Source organism: Zophobas morio, unplaced genomic scaffold (assembly GCF_036711695.1).
Source record: "Zophobas morio isolate AGI-343-1 ecotype UQ-CSIRO unplaced genomic scaffold, CSIRO_AGI_Zmor_V1 ptg000010l, whole genome shotgun sequence".
NCBI lineage: Eukaryota > Metazoa > Arthropoda > Insecta > Coleoptera > Tenebrionidae > Zophobas > Zophobas morio.
Genome location: NW_026972115.1, coordinates 4,978,716 through 4,995,222, shown reverse-complemented (window position 1 = coordinate 4,995,222; position 16,507 = coordinate 4,978,716). Strand labels below are relative to the sequence as shown.

Here is a 16,507-nt window from a genome sequence, read left to right as displayed (position 1 = left end):
ACCACCATTAATCACTGAAGATACTCCCACTGATTATGAAGAACTTACGGTGAATGTTTTTGAAAATGAGGCGCTATAAAATATTGCAAAGGTATGTTATGCAATTTTTTTATGAACTAATGCTAATGAACATAATTTTATTCTAGATTTGAAACAAATACAAAACACATGTGCCAAACTAAAGAAATGCTAAAGGAAACGAGTGAAAAAATCTCCAACCTGGAACGTCCTCAAATCTGACAACTGAAAAAGAAAACAAAAACAGAAATTATGCCGCCAAAACCACACCTAAACAAATTTTGACGAATTACAAGATTATGTTTGCATTTTACAACAAGCAGATTTCTTTGTAAGTTAAAAAAATACAATGAATTCATATATACACATACAACATTAATATTGGATATTATATACCGGTAGATGCCTGTAATACTACGATACTTTTTGGTAACTTACTATTTACACATACACATTTCGCTTCATTGTAAAAAGTATTGACAACGAGATTTTCCTGATAGGCTGTACGTTTTTGTCAATGCAACCATTTTACAATTATCCGTTAGATTCAAGTAAGTTTAGCATTTTTAAAATACAGAATTTGTCTACTGCTTTAAGCTGTAATCCCTTAAATTTAATAATAGTCAAATGCTTGCTATTGCCCATAGATGAAAAAATGATTGCATTTCCATTAATCCATGCACTCTAACGGGTTTTTCTTTTCGATGCAATAAATTGAGGCAAACTTAAAAAACTTAGGTTATTGATATGATTGTTAAAACAGAATTAATTACGTATACTGTGGTTTTACAGTGCATTTTCAATCAAGTAACTTCAACAACACGATTCAATTGTCTTTTCCCTTTATTCTAGTTTTTTTTTTAAATATTTTTGGTAAATAGATTTATTTGTGTTTTTAAGACTGATCTATAGTTTATTATAGTTTTTTTTTTTAATATTCTTTGTAACTAAATAGATTTCTTTGTGTTTTTAAAACTGATTTTTCTTTAAATAGCATATTTTATTGCAACGTTTATTTTTGATTATATATTGTACAATATCCTTTTTTTTGTTTATACTAATTGTACTTGTAATTATCTGTATGTAGATTTGTTTGTGCTCTTAGGAGTGGTTTATCTTTAATTTGTTTAATTGACATAATTTTTATTTGTTTATTGAAGTTCATTGTTGGTTGTACAAAATTGTAGTAAATTTAATTTTTTTACTCTAATTTGTTTTAACTTTAATTAATATATACTTTGTTTTGGGCTTTACTTGGTGATTATAACGAATTCTAATATTTTATTTAAGCTAAACAATATAAAAAAAATAAAATTATTTCAGGGTTTTATTTATTGCATATTTTTTTCTAAAAATCAAAACATAAAAAACGTCTTAAAATGGACAATAAATGCCGTCTCTAGGACGTCAGTAAATCACGTCAATAATTCGTTACAAAATGACGACTCTAAGACGTCAGTACATCACGTCAATAGTTCGTCAGAAAATGACGTCATCTAGACGAGACATTTGACCGTCATTGGTACGTCAATATCACGTGAAATCTTTGGTCACTATGACGTAATTGATGACCATTTATTCACGTGAAAAAAATGACATCATGTTGCCTGGGCTGTGGTCTGCAAATTAGAAACGCCTGGATAAAATTCGTACTTTTGGCTGTTCAATAACGGGATTTAAATCAAGCAGTATTTATGATTCATTTTTCCACCAAAATTGCATTTTTTGTAGCAAAAGACACTTGGTGACAGTCAGAAATTTCGTTGTTGAAATTGAAATTCACGACATCTAAATTAATCGTCAAAATGTCGGTAAAAAGGTTTAAAATCGATAAAACGTGGTAAATTTAGCTAAAATCGTACCTGAACACGGCTTTTCTATGAAAAAATCAGCTCAGAACACAACACAGACACCATCTTGAACAAGCTTAGTTTTGAACGGTTTTGAAGTTAGCCCGGTCTGTCAAAATTGTCGCCAACCAAAAAAAAAAAATTGGTCTAAAGAGTTTAGACAGTACTTCCCTCGCTGTCGCATGCCTATTGTGTTTTTTTTCTCATTACATTTTTGTAGTGGGAATTTAAAAAAAAAATTGCGATGACGTCATCAACATTTTTGCAAGGACACGTATATCAGTTGGGATAGATGTAGTGTAATACTAAGAATAAAATTATTATATTCTCAAATTTTCGGGAAAATGAATTGGGTCGTTTGAATATTGATTTGTAATAATCAATAAAATAACGAAACAATTTACTCACGTATACCTACGTATCAGAGGCAACTGAAAATCGTGTATGTATAAACATTCTTAATTTAAGATGACAGGCGTAACAGCATACGTGAGAGTCAAACAGAGAAACTGTAAACAAAACGACCATCGGTTTTATTGCTTCGACTTCCGCTTATTATATAAAACATTGGGTTTTATTTTAATTCTTGACGGTGAAATTCACAATTGGTTGATTATAAACATGTCTATTTCACATTCGCGGAATCAAGTGAACGCATAAAACAAATGCAGGTCTGTAATGTTAAAGTCGATGTAAATAAGCGTGCTACCCTTATGTTTCAACCGAGTTGTTCCTTTAACAAATTTTGTGTCTACCAAATTGGGTTGGTTGGGGTGTAATACTAATAATAAGTGTTGCCTTTAATTTAATCAATAAAATAAATTGACTTCATTAATTTTTTTGAACCACCTCTTAAGAAAATCTAAAAAATATGAATGGAATGATAAATCACGAGTACAAACTCATCATATTTTTTGCATTTTAGATAGGATTTATTCAGCAAAATTTAAGGGTGACGTCATCAATTTTTTTAGGAGGGATGAACAAATACATTTTGAACAAAAGTTTACCATGCTTATAATAACTTTAAAATATTCCCAAGATTTCAAAGCATTCGGTTTTGTAATTCCTGATTAAATCGATAAAATAAATTCACGCTTTCATTAATTTTTTTGAGTCACCCTGCATATGCAAATCCAAAAATATGAATGGAATGATAAATCACAAGTACAGACTCATCATATTTTGTACATTTTAGATACGATTTATTCGGCAAACTTTTGAGCAGACGTCATCAGTTTTTTGTAGAAGATAACCAAATATATTTTGACTAAAAATTTATTATGCTCTTTATAACCTTAAAACATCTGCAAGATTTCAAAGCATTCGGTTTTGTAGTTCCTGATTAAATCAATAAAATAAATTTACGCATTCATTAATTTTTTTGAGTCACCCTGTATATGCAAATCGAAAAAATTTGAATGGATTGATAAATCACAAGAAGAGACTCACCATATTTTGTACATTTTAGATAGGATTTATTCAGCAAAATTTTGTGGTGACGTCATAAATTTTTTAGGGGGGACGACCAAATACGTTTTGATAAAAAATTTACCATGCTTATGATAATTTTAAAATATCTTCAAGATTTCGAAGCATTCGGTTTTGTAGTTCCTGAGTAAATCAGTAAAATAAATTTACGCTTTCATTTATTTTCTTGAATCACCCTGTATATGCAAATCCAAAAAATATGAATGGAGTGATAGATCACAGTACAGACTGATCATATTTTGTACATTTTAGATATGATTTATTCGGCAAATTTTCGAGCTGACGTCATCAAGTTTTTGGAGGGGATAAGCAAATATATTTTGACTAAACATTTATTATGCTCTTTATGACCTTAAAACATCTGCAAGATTTCAGAGCATTCGGTTTTGTAGTTCCTGATTAAATCAATAAAATATATTTACGCATTCATTAATTTTTTTGAGTCACCCTGTATATGCAAATCCAAAAAATATGAATGGAGTGATAGATCACAAGTACAGACTCACAATATTTTGTACATTTTAGATATGATTTATTCCACAAACTTTTGAGCTGACGTCATCAAGTTTTTGGAGGGGATAAGCAAATATTTTTTGACTAAAGATTTATGATGCTCTTTATAGCCTTAAAACATCTGCAACATTTCAAAGCATTCTGGTTAGCAGATTAAAAATTAAATTTCAAAATGTTGTTTTATAATTTTGATTTTTTTTCCAAAAATCTGGACGTTTCGGGTGAAAAGTCGATTCAGAGTTGTAAACTACATGTGTAGGACTATGTTATTTTATACAATTGAAATCCCATTTACTATGTACAATTTTGAAGTGACGTCATCGCATTAGTGGTGGGGATGATTAGACAAATTTTGGTTAGCGTTTTACCATCTACATGATATTCTTAATATAAGTACAAAATTTCACAACAATCAGTCGAGTACTTTCGGAGATTATCTGTCTAATAAAAATCCGGGACGGCAGACGGACAGACGGACGGACAGACGGACGGACAGACGGACGGACAGACGGACAGACAGACGGAAATGGGAGACCTATTTCTTCGTCTTCTAGGGGTCATGAAAGATCGAGAAAACGTAAAAGTAGAGAGTCGGCCGACGGACTCGATTACAATACTTCCTTTGCTTACGCTCGGGAAGTAAAAATTAATAAAGCAATAATTTCAAAATTAAATTAATAGCGGTCTACAAACACCAAATTAAACAAATATATTATAAAAAATATCTTAAATTTCTCTTAACTCTTAACAAAGTATGAGACTAGCAATAAATTCGGCTTTAAAAAATGATCCTCAGTCGATGACGATTGTTGTCTCCTTTAGATTGACCACTGGTATCAAACCCGCCTCTGTACAAGTCTTACAACAGAATAGCGCGTGATTTTTGTGTGTACAGAAATCGATGCGACGACAATTGGCAAAGAACGGGTTGTCCTGGCAGTCGGGTTGGACGTCGGTTTCTAGAAAAAACCAAATCGAGGTCAAAATTTAACAAAACTGGCAATTCTAGTGGTTTAACAGACCTTCCGGATTCGTGTCGTAATTGGTTTCTATAGCCTCCACGGGGACCGACCAACTAGCAGATTGACCCACACCGTTGTAATTATACACCCCAAGATTTGATGATGTTACGGATTCTATATGAAGAGAGTGGTCTTTGCCTGTTTCGAACTGACTAGATTTGATAGAAATAAGAGTGTCAATGAACCACCAGTTTACAACAGGGAGAGGATAGCCGACGGCTAAATAGTTGAGGGTTAATGAAGAGTTTAGCGACACCACAACTTTTGCTTGACTCTCTGTTTCCACTATAGTTGCAGGCCGGTGAGGATCGTCTACTTAATTAAATTAAATTGGACCAAATTTTTATGTAGGGTGCAAGACTTACCAGTAACGACCAATTTTATTCGTTTCGTTATGGCTTCACCTGTAGTGTTGTCAGTGGTACATAGATATACTCCTGCGTCAGACTTTTCAAGCATATTTATCTGAAGCGATTGGTCCAGCTTGATCCTGTACTTAGCACCTCGAGTACCATCGATCTAATAAATAACATTAACATTCTTGTTGCACCTTCAGCGTTCATTACCAGTGTGTTATTTTTAGTCCAAGTTATCTTTGGTGTTCGGTTACCGGTAGTCGCACACTCTAAAGTGACTTGGTCACGAAAAAACCCGCGAACTTCCTGTTCAGTAGCTGCCAAGTCGTGTGCTTTGTGTGTTGCATTTGCTGTACAAAATACAAATTTGAAGATAAATATTCTGAGTTAGAGTGAATACATGCCTAAACACTCGCCAAACGTGGGATGATCGGGTAATATACAACCACCTCTGAAGTCATAGATACGTTAAGTTATTTTTTATCGTAACATCGCTCTACATTTTACCTTGCAGAAGTTGTTGATAGGTTTGTAGAAGCAGTGAAATTCATTACAAAGTCAATGTAATACGAAAATCTTGTGTACAAACCATATTGTTGACTATCACATCCACCAACAACTGTAGACGATAGTGGCGCAATACTGATGACGCCTATGATGTAGAATCTACCATTGTGCTCGGTCACCAGACCTCCGCCGCTATCGCCCTTACACACAGATTTGCCTGAAAATCGTTCCTACTAACTTTTCCAAAGATCTTTAAACAATTACCAGATTCTGAGAAACCGGCACATAGTTTATCGTCGGTCAGGTACTTAACAACATCTTCGGACAAGTTGCGTTCACACTCATCTTTACTTATAAGTGGAACTTTTAACGATTTAAGAACGTCTGAAGGGTTCTTATTTTCGGAAGTAAAGCCCCAACCGGTCGCGTAAGTTTGGTTCACACTGGTGGCATTTTCTAGTGACTGATGATAAAATTCTTTTTCCCAAACTACACAAACTGGTTGAACGTTGAGCGAAAGAACGAATGTTGTATTTGCAACTATTATTGCGATATCTCCAAAGTAATGTTGAACGTACCCTTTGTATTGTTTAGGAACATGCATTTCTTCTATCTGAAACCCAAAAAGCTGCGTAATGTTAATTTTGTGGTAATAGGTGTCTACAGTACTGAAGAAAATTGAGCTGCGTTGTCCCTCGAATCGTTGTAGCTGCGATAAGACTTGCCAACAGCCACTATGTAGTTTTCTTTCGGTTGTAGTTGACCTTTGTCGTTTGTGACGCAGTGTGCAGCTGTAATTGATCAGTTTGGAAACACATAATCAAACTGTAAAGACGTTATCACCTGTCAAGATTATCTTTTCACTCAGTAGTGTTCCTCCACAGAGTAATCTTTTGCTACTGTTGCAATATAAAACCGCCTGCCAAGGATATTCTAATGACGTTGTGTTGAAACCTCCCACCATTAAAGTAGGGTCCTTTGTAATGCCTTTTTTACCGCACACTTAAAAGAGAGACAGTTTTCCGTTCGTGCAAATGAAATAGTACTCATTTAAAAATTCGGTGAACCATTACCTGGTACGCATTCTGGAATACCACCACTCCACTGTCCCTCGGAACAATTTCTTATTGGAAACTTATTCAGCCCTTGGATTTCATAAAACGGGGAACAGTGGAAGTGTGCTCTCGTTCCTTCAACCACGTCCAAACAAGTTGCTAAAGTTTCCCTTTTGTAGGTACAACTAACTGTCGTAATAGTGGTGGTACGTAATGAAGGACAAGTACCTGTGGTAATACTTTCGTAATAATTAATTTTCAATCGGAAGCACCATAGTTACGTAAACATTGACCCACTTCGGGTCTCCATTGGCCCCGAATGCAAGTAGTGTTCTCACTACCATTTAATTTGTAACCGTCGGAACAACTGATTTCAAGAATGGTACCCACAGGCACGGCATCGCCCACAGATGGGGTAAGATTTGTTTTAAAGACGGTCCATCTACCAAATTTTGGGTGAGGTGGCAGTGTACACCTGAAAGTGTCAAGCAAGTGCATCAAAAACAAGATCAAAGAGATTTAATAATTACCTATTTATACTAGTTTGGGGTGTGCTGGCGTCTTTAATTCCATGTATATTTTTAACTAAAACATGAATATACCACAGACCAATGAGATCAACTTGTACAAACACCTGGTCGTTAAAAACTCCCCCTTGACTAACTACTTTTTTTATTATTTATTATTTGTACGGTCAACGGCGGGGGAGTTTTTAGTAATTTTTAGTAACTCACACAAAATACACAGTAGAATTACGTCCGTCAAAATTTTAATATTTTTTTGCATCGAAAATAAATGTATTATATACATTTGGAATAGATGAAGACTCGAGGATAACTAATCCTCCTCTTAATGAACATGCTTCTTTTGGATTATATATAACGTAATTTCCAAGAATATAATAAAATGTTATCAGCCAACATACAAAACAACCAAACCACAAAAATCCTAGTTGGAAAACAATTTCGATATATTTAAATGTAGGGATTTTGTTTAATTTCTAACGCAAAAGAAGTTGTTAGGGTCGTAATTCCAAAAACAACGCCCTTTTTCCTTAAATGCCACTTTGTGAATTATTTAATCGTAGTTTAAGTTTTCATTTAAAATCTTTCAATTTTTCAGTTATTAACTTTTCGATTTTTCAATTTTGGTCTAATTTGATTTCTTAATTTTTTAATTTTTGACTCCTCTACTGATTTTTCGGCTTTTCGAGTGTTCAATTTTTCGATTTTTGAATTTTGGATTTTTGTTTTTTTGATTTTTTTGGTGTTTAGATTTCCCAAATCTTCAATTTTTCGATACTTTAATGTTTCAATTTTTCGAATTTTTTAATTTTTGATTTTTCTTTTCTTTTATTTCTCAATTTTTGGATTTTTTAAATTTTATATTTTGGATTTCTCAATTTTTCAAGTTATCAATACTCAATTTTTCAGGATTTGAATATTGAGAACTTTTCAATCGATAATTTATGACAGGCGGCCCACAACATACCTTCAGCACAGAATAATCATTTCTCGTATTCTTTTGACATACTAATTTTAATATTCGAGATAATTATTATATTATTCAAACACAATTTAGACACTGTAGAGCAAAAATTTAAAAATTTATAAATCGAGAAATTGAACAATCTAAAAATTAAACAATTTAAAAATCGAAGAATTGGAAAACCAAAAAATCTAAACCGAGAACTTGAAAAATCGAATAATCGAGAAATCAAAACATCAAGGAAAACAATAAAATTAACGGAAAATCTAGAACTTACAAATTGAAAAATTAAAATACCTATCGAAAAATTGAAAAACCGAGAAATAGAAACATCAAAAAATGGAAAAATTGAAGAACCGAAACATTGCAAAATCTCAGAACTGAAATACTGAAAAACTGAAAAATGGAAGGAAAATTGAAAAATCGAAAAAGTGAAAAAATTCAAAACTGAAATCTTGAAAAACTGAAAAATGGAAAGAAAATTGAAGAATCGGAAAAGTGAAAAAATCCAAAACTGAAACATTGAAAAATCCAGAAATCGAAAAATTGAAAAATCACAATTGAAGAAAGAATTGAAAAATCAAGAAATAGAGAAATGAGAAAATCAAAAAATCAGTTAATCGAAAAATTGAAAAATCGAAAAATTTAGAAACGTCAAAAATTGAAAACTGAAAAATAAAAAAATTTAAAAATCGTAAAACTGAAATATCGTAAATCTAATAAATTGAAAAACTGAAAATTTTTGAAAAAAAAATTGTATCAAAAACTAAAAATTCAAAAAATCGAGAAATTGAACAATCAAAAAATCAAAACATTGACATCCCAGTAAGTTGATAAATAGGAAAATTTAAAAAAGAAAAATTTTATAAATCCAAGAATTGAACAACAAAAAAAATCTAAGCCTGAAAACTCAGAAAATTGAATGATCGAGAACAAAAAATCTAAAATTTAAAAATTCGACAAATTGGAAAATCATGGAACTGAAAAATCGAAAAGTCGAGATAGTGAGAAATCTAAAAACCTAAAACTTTAAAAACTGAAAAATTAAATTATCGAAAAATTTAAAAACCGAGAAAACACAATATCAAAAATTTGAAAAATTGAAGAAACGAAATATTGCAAAATTCCAAAGCTGAAATATTGAAAAACCTAAAAATGGAAGGAAAATTAAAGAATCGAAACAGTGAAAAAAATCCCAAACTGAAACATTGAAAAATTGAGAAATGGAAAAATGGGAAAATAAAAAAAAATGGTCTAAAGAGTTTAGACAGTACTTCCCTCGCTATCGGAAACGTGACGACTGCATGCCAATCATGTTTTTTTTTCACATTACATTTCAAAGCATTCGGTTTTGTAGTTCCTGATTAAATCAATAAAATAAATTTGCACATTCATTAAATTTTTTGAGTATCCGAATACAAAAAATATGAATGAAATGATAAATTACAAGAAGAGACTTATCATATTTTGTAAATTTTAAATAGGATTATACGGCAAACTTTTGAGCTGGCGTCATCAATTTTTTTGAGGGGATAAGTAAATATATTGTGATTAAAACGGTCCTGGTTTAATAACAAAAAAATATTGTTCGTCTATAAAACAAGCTCGTCTTAGACAAAGTATTCGTAAAAAAAATATGTCGTAAAAAAATTTACGTATGCTGGTCCCGACTGCGATTATGGTTTAAGTATTTTTTAGAAAATCCTGTCATGGATGTAGAAACATTTGTGACAGCCAAAGAGGTTTTTTTGAGAAAATTATCTTTGAATTCAGACGAAATTGAAATAGACACTAGGCAACAGGCACATTTGGGCAAAGGAAAGAGAAATTAGAGTTACTTCTTCAAATTTTGGACGTATTTACAAACTTAGACCGACTACAGCAATAGCTAAAACTGTGGAGTCTCTGTTGTACAGTACATTTAGAGGTAACAGTTACACATACTATGGACAGCAAAGTGAGGAAAAAGCTGTCAAGTGTTTTGAAATAAATAAAAATATAAAAACTGAACGGTCTGGCTTGTTTATTTCAAAACAATTTCCTTACTTGGCTGCTAGTCCAGACAGGGTTCTAGAGGATAGGAGTGCATTAGTCGAAATTAAATGCCCTTCAAAATCGCAAGATTTCTCTCCCGAAGAAGGGGTTAGAAAAAAAATAATCAAATTTTGTACATTGACAGACAGAGAATTGAAACAAAAAAAAATCCTGATTACTACTTTCAAGTCCAGGGACAAATGCTTGTTACGGGTATTTCACAAGTTTATTTTGTTGTATGGACACCCAAAAGAATAAATATAGAAAAAAATTATAAAGACGAAGAAATATATGTAAAAAGATGGCAGATAAACTTGGCGGATTTTACTTTGGCTCATTATTGCCTGACATAATTGATTCAAGAAGAAAGAGGAACCTGCCTTTGCGAGAGATTTTTTTTAAATAAATAAAATTTGTTTCTATTTTTTTATGTACTTTAATAATTTATTAGGAGTACATTTTTCATCACCAAGACTTGCATATTTTTATTATAAATATATTTTGAAAATGATCTCTCGGCAAATGAAAACATATACGAACACTTTTTTCGAGTAAACAATGAAGGGAAAAGTTACTGGGCGTAGGGCTTTTTTAAAACACCTCCTTTCTGGGATAAGTAGTAGATACACTTAGCTACTTATACGTGTTAAACTAAAGCTGTATTTTATATATTTTTTATTATTATTATAAATATGTTTATTAGTTTTATTAATTAACAAAGCAAAATATATATTAACAATAATATTACAATGAATTTTTAGTAATCATGTGTATTGAATTCAGGATCCTGAGTGGAGTAAAAATATTATAGTTCCTCAGTTTTAATTCGGTTTTATGATAGTACCTCATTGCGTAAAAGTTAATTTCGTTAACAATAGATTACTACGGCCGGTCCTGGCGGCTTGTTATAAAACTGAGTTCCTTGCCATAAATTAGAAAAATCAGCCGAGAACTCTAACAATCAGCTTATGGTAAAGCAGGCGATAAGGGTTTTACCTGGAAAGTCGCTTCCGTAAATTTTAGTGGCGCTCCTGTCGGCAAAGTACTGAACTAACTGCTCAAATTCTGTCGAATTGATACCCATTTTTTCCAATAATTGCTAGTTTTTGTTAAAAACTCTGCCAACCAATAGATCATTAATTTTCCTCTGATATTCCTGTTAAAATTATTCGACCTATTTTGCATTAATTTGTGGTATATTTTGATTTTAATAAACACATTATTATTTAAACAAATTGTACCACTAACAAACATTTAATGACTCTGCGCCCTGTAAAAAGTGATGTTTTATCCATGTGCGAATTTTCAAGCGATTCTATGATGGTTATGACTCAAAAAACTTGAAAAGAAAACATGCAATGGTGCTTTTTTACGATATTTCCCAGCCATATTTTTTTAGTTTATTGAACTGGTCTCTGCGCTCTAGAATATGAAAAAAGCTGCAGCTTGATGTATGATACATCTATATTAATATCATTTTTTTCATACAAAAAACCAAAAAAATGTGATGGAATAAATCTGATTAAAAATAATTATATTGTTAAATAAATAACGTTCACGGCTGTTATCATAACGTCCGTGGCTGTTATCGATGACATAACTTCCATGAAGAACTACGGATATGATCAAATAAAGAGATATGACTAAAACGTGTTATCGGTATGGTTAGAAGTTAGGATAAAATAATAGTCATTTATAATAATCAAGGAAGCAAAGTGAAACATTTCCTCCCGCGGATTCAGATTGAGGCCCGAACGAACGTTTACAATCAATTTTATAAAAGTTTAAATGAAAAAACTATTACCGCAATAAACTAAGTCATCTAGATAGTTTCTGTGACAATTTTTAAACAAATAAAAAATTAATTGCATTTGATGGCATTTGAACAAAGCGTCTCGTGAATTGTATTTTTGTGTTCCTTAAAACGCATTAATTTTGGAACAAATGGAGGATTTGGATGAAAGTAGTGCTTCAGATAATAATTGTACCCGTCCAGACGATTTAGAAGTGGCAAGTTTATAAATTTATAATAGTTATTTATATATTAAGCGCCGAAAATGAGACTTTGTATCCGAGCGTATTTGTAGCGCGAGAGCGAAGTTCGAGCGCCACAAAAGCGCGAGGATTGCAAAGCCGTTTTGGCGTGAGACATATACAACATTTTTTAATTACTATTTTCATTAATAAAAAAACTAGTGAAATTGTCTTGTAACAAAAATATGTTGCCACTACCTTCTCCGTTACCATAGCAATCAGTAACAATTCCGAAAAAATTTGATGAAAACTTTCAAACTGGTGCCGATAAAGTGAATTCGCGGTAAAATGAGTGATTTTGTACAAAAATACGCTGAAGAGGTATTGTCGGGGTTGCTTCCTGCGAAATCTCTCACTCGATACCAAGAGGAGCTTAAGAAATTCACAAAATGGTGCGACGAAAACAAAATTAAAAACAGACACACTGAGACGACGTGTATTTCAAACTCAAAGCATTTCTCAATAATAATGCAAAAATTATATTAAATTTCTCTTAGCAAAGTATGAGATTAGCAATAAATTACGCTTTAGAAAATGATACTCAATCGGTGACGATTGTTGTCTTCTCCTTTAGATTAACCACTGGTATCAAACCCGCCTCCGTGCAAGCCTTACAACAGAATCTCGCGTAATATTTGTGCGTACAGAAATTCGCCTTTACGATGAGACGACAATTGGCAAAGAACGGGTTGTCCTGGCAGTCGGGTTGGACGTCGGTTCCTAGAAGAAACCAAATCGTGGTCAAAATTTAACAAAACTAGTATTTGTAGTGGTTTAACTAGACCTTTCGGACTCGTGTCCTGATTGGTTTCTCTAGCCTCCACGGTGACCGACCAACTAGCAGATTTACCCACACCGTTGTAAGTTTGACAAGTATACACTCCAAGATTTGATGATCTTACGGATTCTATACGAAGAGAGTTGTCTTTGCCTGTTTCGAACTGACTAGATTGGATAGAAATAAGAGTGCCATTGAACCACCAGGTTACAACAGGGAGAGGATAGCCGACGGCTAAACAGTTGAGGGTTAATGAAGAGTTTAGCGACACCACAACTTTTCCTTGACTCTCTGATTCCAGTATAGTTGCAGGCCGCTGAGGACCGTCTACTTAATTAAATTAAATTAGACCAAATTTTTATGTTTGATGCAAGACTTACCAGTAACGACCAAGTTTATTCGTTTCGTTGTAGCTTCACGTGTAGCTTTCTCGGTGGTACATAGATATACTCCTGCGTCAGACTTTTCAAGCATAATTATCTGAAGCGATTGGTCCAGCTTGATCCTGTACTTAGCACCTCGAGTACCATCGATCTAATAAATAACATTAACATTTCTGTTGCACCTTCAGCGTTCATTACCAGTGTGTTATCTTTAGTCCAAGTTATTTTTGGTGTTGGGTTGCCAGCAGCCGCACACTCCAAAGTGACGTGGTCACCAAAAAGACCGTGAACTTCTTGTTCAGTAGTTACCAAGTCCTGTGTTTTGGGTGTTGCACTTGCTGTGAAAAATACAAATCTGAAGATAAATGTTCTGAGTTAGAGTGAATACATGCCTAAACACTCGCCAACATTGGACGACCAGAATTCGTTCTCGCAAAACAGGCTACCATGGCCACTCAAAGTATAATTCTGCTTACACTCTATTTTCAAAACAGTGCCTGGTACCACCAACGTTCCTGGCATAAAGTGATTGGAAGGTGCACCAAAGATGGACCAGTTGCCAAACATGGGATGATCGGGTAATATACAACCACTTCTGAAGTCATAGATACGTTAAGTTATTTTTTATCGTAACATCGCTCTACATTTTACCTTGCAGAAGTTATTGATACGTTTGTAGAAGCAGTGAAACAATCATCGTCAGTGCAATCTACACGTTGTTCGGAGCTGCAATATCGTTCAACTAATCATGCGATCGTTCGAAATTCAAAAAGTACTTACGGCGCAAATCTGGCTTCTACGTCTATTAAAAAGTCATCAATGTAATACGAAAATCTGGTGTACAAACCATATTGTTGACTATCACATCCACCAATAGCTGTAGATGATTGTGGCGCAATACTGACGACTGCTATGATGTAGTATCTACCACCGTGCTTGGTCACCAGACCTCCACCGCTATCGCCCTTGCACACAGATTTGCCTGAAAATCGTTCCTACTAACTTTCCAAAGATTTTTAAACAATTACCAGATTCTAAGAAACCGGCACAGAGTTTATCGTCGGTCAGGTACTCTAAATCATCTTCGGACAAGCTGCGTTCACACTCATCTTTACTTATAAGTGGAACTTTCAACGATTTAAGAACGTCTGAAGGGTTCTTATTTTCGGAAGTAAAACCCCAACCGCTCGCGTAAGTTTGGTTCACTCTGGTGACATTTTCTAATGACTGATGGAATTTTTTTTCCCAAACTACACAAACTGGTTGAACGTTAAGCGAAAGAACGAATGTTGTATTTGCAACTATTATTGCGATGTCCCCAAAGTAACGTTGAATGTACCCTTTGTATTGTCTAGAAACATTCATTTCTTCTATCTGAAACACAAAAAGCTGCATAATGTTAATTTTGTAGTAATAGGTGGTTACAGTACCGAAGAAAATTGAGCTGCGTTGTCCCTCGAATCGTTGTAGCTGCGATAAGACTTGCCAACAGCCACTATGTAGTTTTCTTTCGGTTGTAGTTGACCTTTGTCGTTTGTCACGCAGTGTGCAGCTGTAATTGATCAGTTTGGAAACAGATAATCAAACTGTGAAGACGTTATCACCTGTCAAGATTGTCTTTTGACTCAGTAGTGTTCCTCCACAGATTAATACTTTGGTTCTTTTGAAATATAAGGCCGTCTGCCAAGGGTATTCTAGTGACGTTGTGTTGAAACCTCCCACAATTAAAGTAGGGTCCTTTGTAATGCCTTTTTTACCGCATACTTAAAAGAGAGACAGTTTTTCGTTCGTGCAAATGAAACAGTACTCATTTAAAAATTCGGTGAACCATTACCTGGTACGCATTCTGGAATACCACCACTCCACTGTCCCTTGGAACATATTCTTATTGGAAACTTATTCAGCCCTTGGATTTCATAAAACGGGGAACATTGGAAGTGTGCTCTCGTTTCTTCAACCACGTCCAAACAAGTCGCTAAAGTTTCCCCTTTGTAGGTACAACTAACTGTCGTAATAGTGGTGGTACGTAATGAAGGACAAGTACCTGTGGTGGTACCTTCGTAATAATTAATGTTCAATCAGAAGTGCCATAATTACGTAAACATTGACCCACTTCGGGTCTCCATTGGCCCCGAATGCAAGCACTGATTGCACCACCATTTAATTTGTAACCGTAGTAACAACTGATTTCAAGAATGGTACCCACAGGCACGGCATCGCCCACAGATGGGGCAAGATTTGTTTGAAAGACGGTCCATCCACCAAATCTTGGATGAGGTGGCAGTATACAGCTGAAAGTGTCAAGCAAGTGCGTCAAAAACAAGATTAAACAGATTTAATAATTACCTATTTATACTAGTTTGGAGTGTGTTCGCGTCTTTAATTCCATTTATTTCTTCAACTAAAACATGAATATTTCGCAGACTAGTGAGTTCAAGTTGTACAAACACCTGGTCGTAAAAAACTCCTACCGCAGTTGATGCAATATTTTAGTTTCTTGTAACACCTACTCGAGAATAAAATCGCATTCAAAAATTTTTAAGTTGTTAGAGTGTTCTTGATTTTTGTTACATTAACAGCTACTTTTAGTGCATTACAAGAAGTTTAATAATGTAAGAGTGATTTGACATTCGATTATTATAGTTCATCATTCGATAAGATCGCGAAGGTCGGAGTTCACTCTGATAAATAACTATTTTTTAACACTCTGTATTTGTACGGTCAACGGCGGAGGAGTTTTTAGTTATTTTAGTAACTCACACAAAATACACAGGAGGATTACATCTGTCAAAATTTTAATATTTTTTTGCATCGACAATAATTGTATAACATACATCTGGAATCGACGAAGGCTTGACGATAACTAAACTTCCTCTTAATGAGCATGCTTCTTTTGGATTTGATATAGCGTAATTTCCAAGAATATTATAAAATGTTATCAGGCAACATAAAAAATAACGTAAACGCAAGAATTGAAA

General features: G+C 33.6%; 2 protein-coding genes across 3 annotated transcripts; both read right to left on the bottom strand.

Annotated features, from left to right (window-relative positions):
- Nucleotides 1-4,516: 4,516 nt before the first annotated feature.
- On the bottom strand, nt 4,517-7,646 carry LOC135126228 (uncharacterized). The gene is made up of 13 exons (XM_064052106.1): nt 7,547-7,646; nt 7,343-7,397; nt 7,094-7,287; nt 6,831-7,040; nt 6,601-6,759; nt 6,427-6,548; nt 6,022-6,370; nt 5,758-5,974; nt 5,655-5,701; nt 5,461-5,600; nt 5,260-5,413; nt 4,895-5,209; nt 4,517-4,831 (listed from the first exon to the last, which is right to left on the bottom strand). Exons 1-13 carry the CDS (start codon nt 7,620-7,622, stop codon nt 4,665-4,667), a joined length of 2,205 nt encoding a protein of 734 aa, XP_063908176.1. The 5' UTR covers nt 7,623-7,646; the 3' UTR covers nt 4,517-4,664.
- A 5,144-nt stretch (nt 7,647-12,790) lies between these two features.
- On the bottom strand, nt 12,791-16,377 carry LOC135126225 (uncharacterized). 2 transcript variants are annotated; one of them, XM_064052100.1, is made up of 14 exons: nt 16,290-16,377; nt 15,876-15,930; nt 15,627-15,820; nt 15,364-15,573; nt 15,134-15,292; nt 14,960-15,081; nt 14,558-14,903; nt 14,310-14,511; nt 14,181-14,255; nt 13,918-14,124; nt 13,728-13,863; nt 13,527-13,680; nt 13,153-13,476; nt 12,791-13,088 (listed from the first exon to the last, which is right to left on the bottom strand). In XM_064052100.1, the coding sequence occupies exons 1-14, from the start codon at nt 16,363-16,365 to the stop codon at nt 12,910-12,912; spliced, it is 2,439 nt and encodes an 812-aa protein (XP_063908170.1). In that variant the 5' UTR covers nt 16,366-16,377; the 3' UTR covers nt 12,791-12,909. The 2 variants fall into 2 exon arrangements, with proteins under 2 accessions (XP_063908170.1, XP_063908171.1); XM_064052101.1 differs by having other exon boundaries at nt 13,153-13,473.
- Nucleotides 16,378-16,507: the final 130 nt, after the last annotated feature.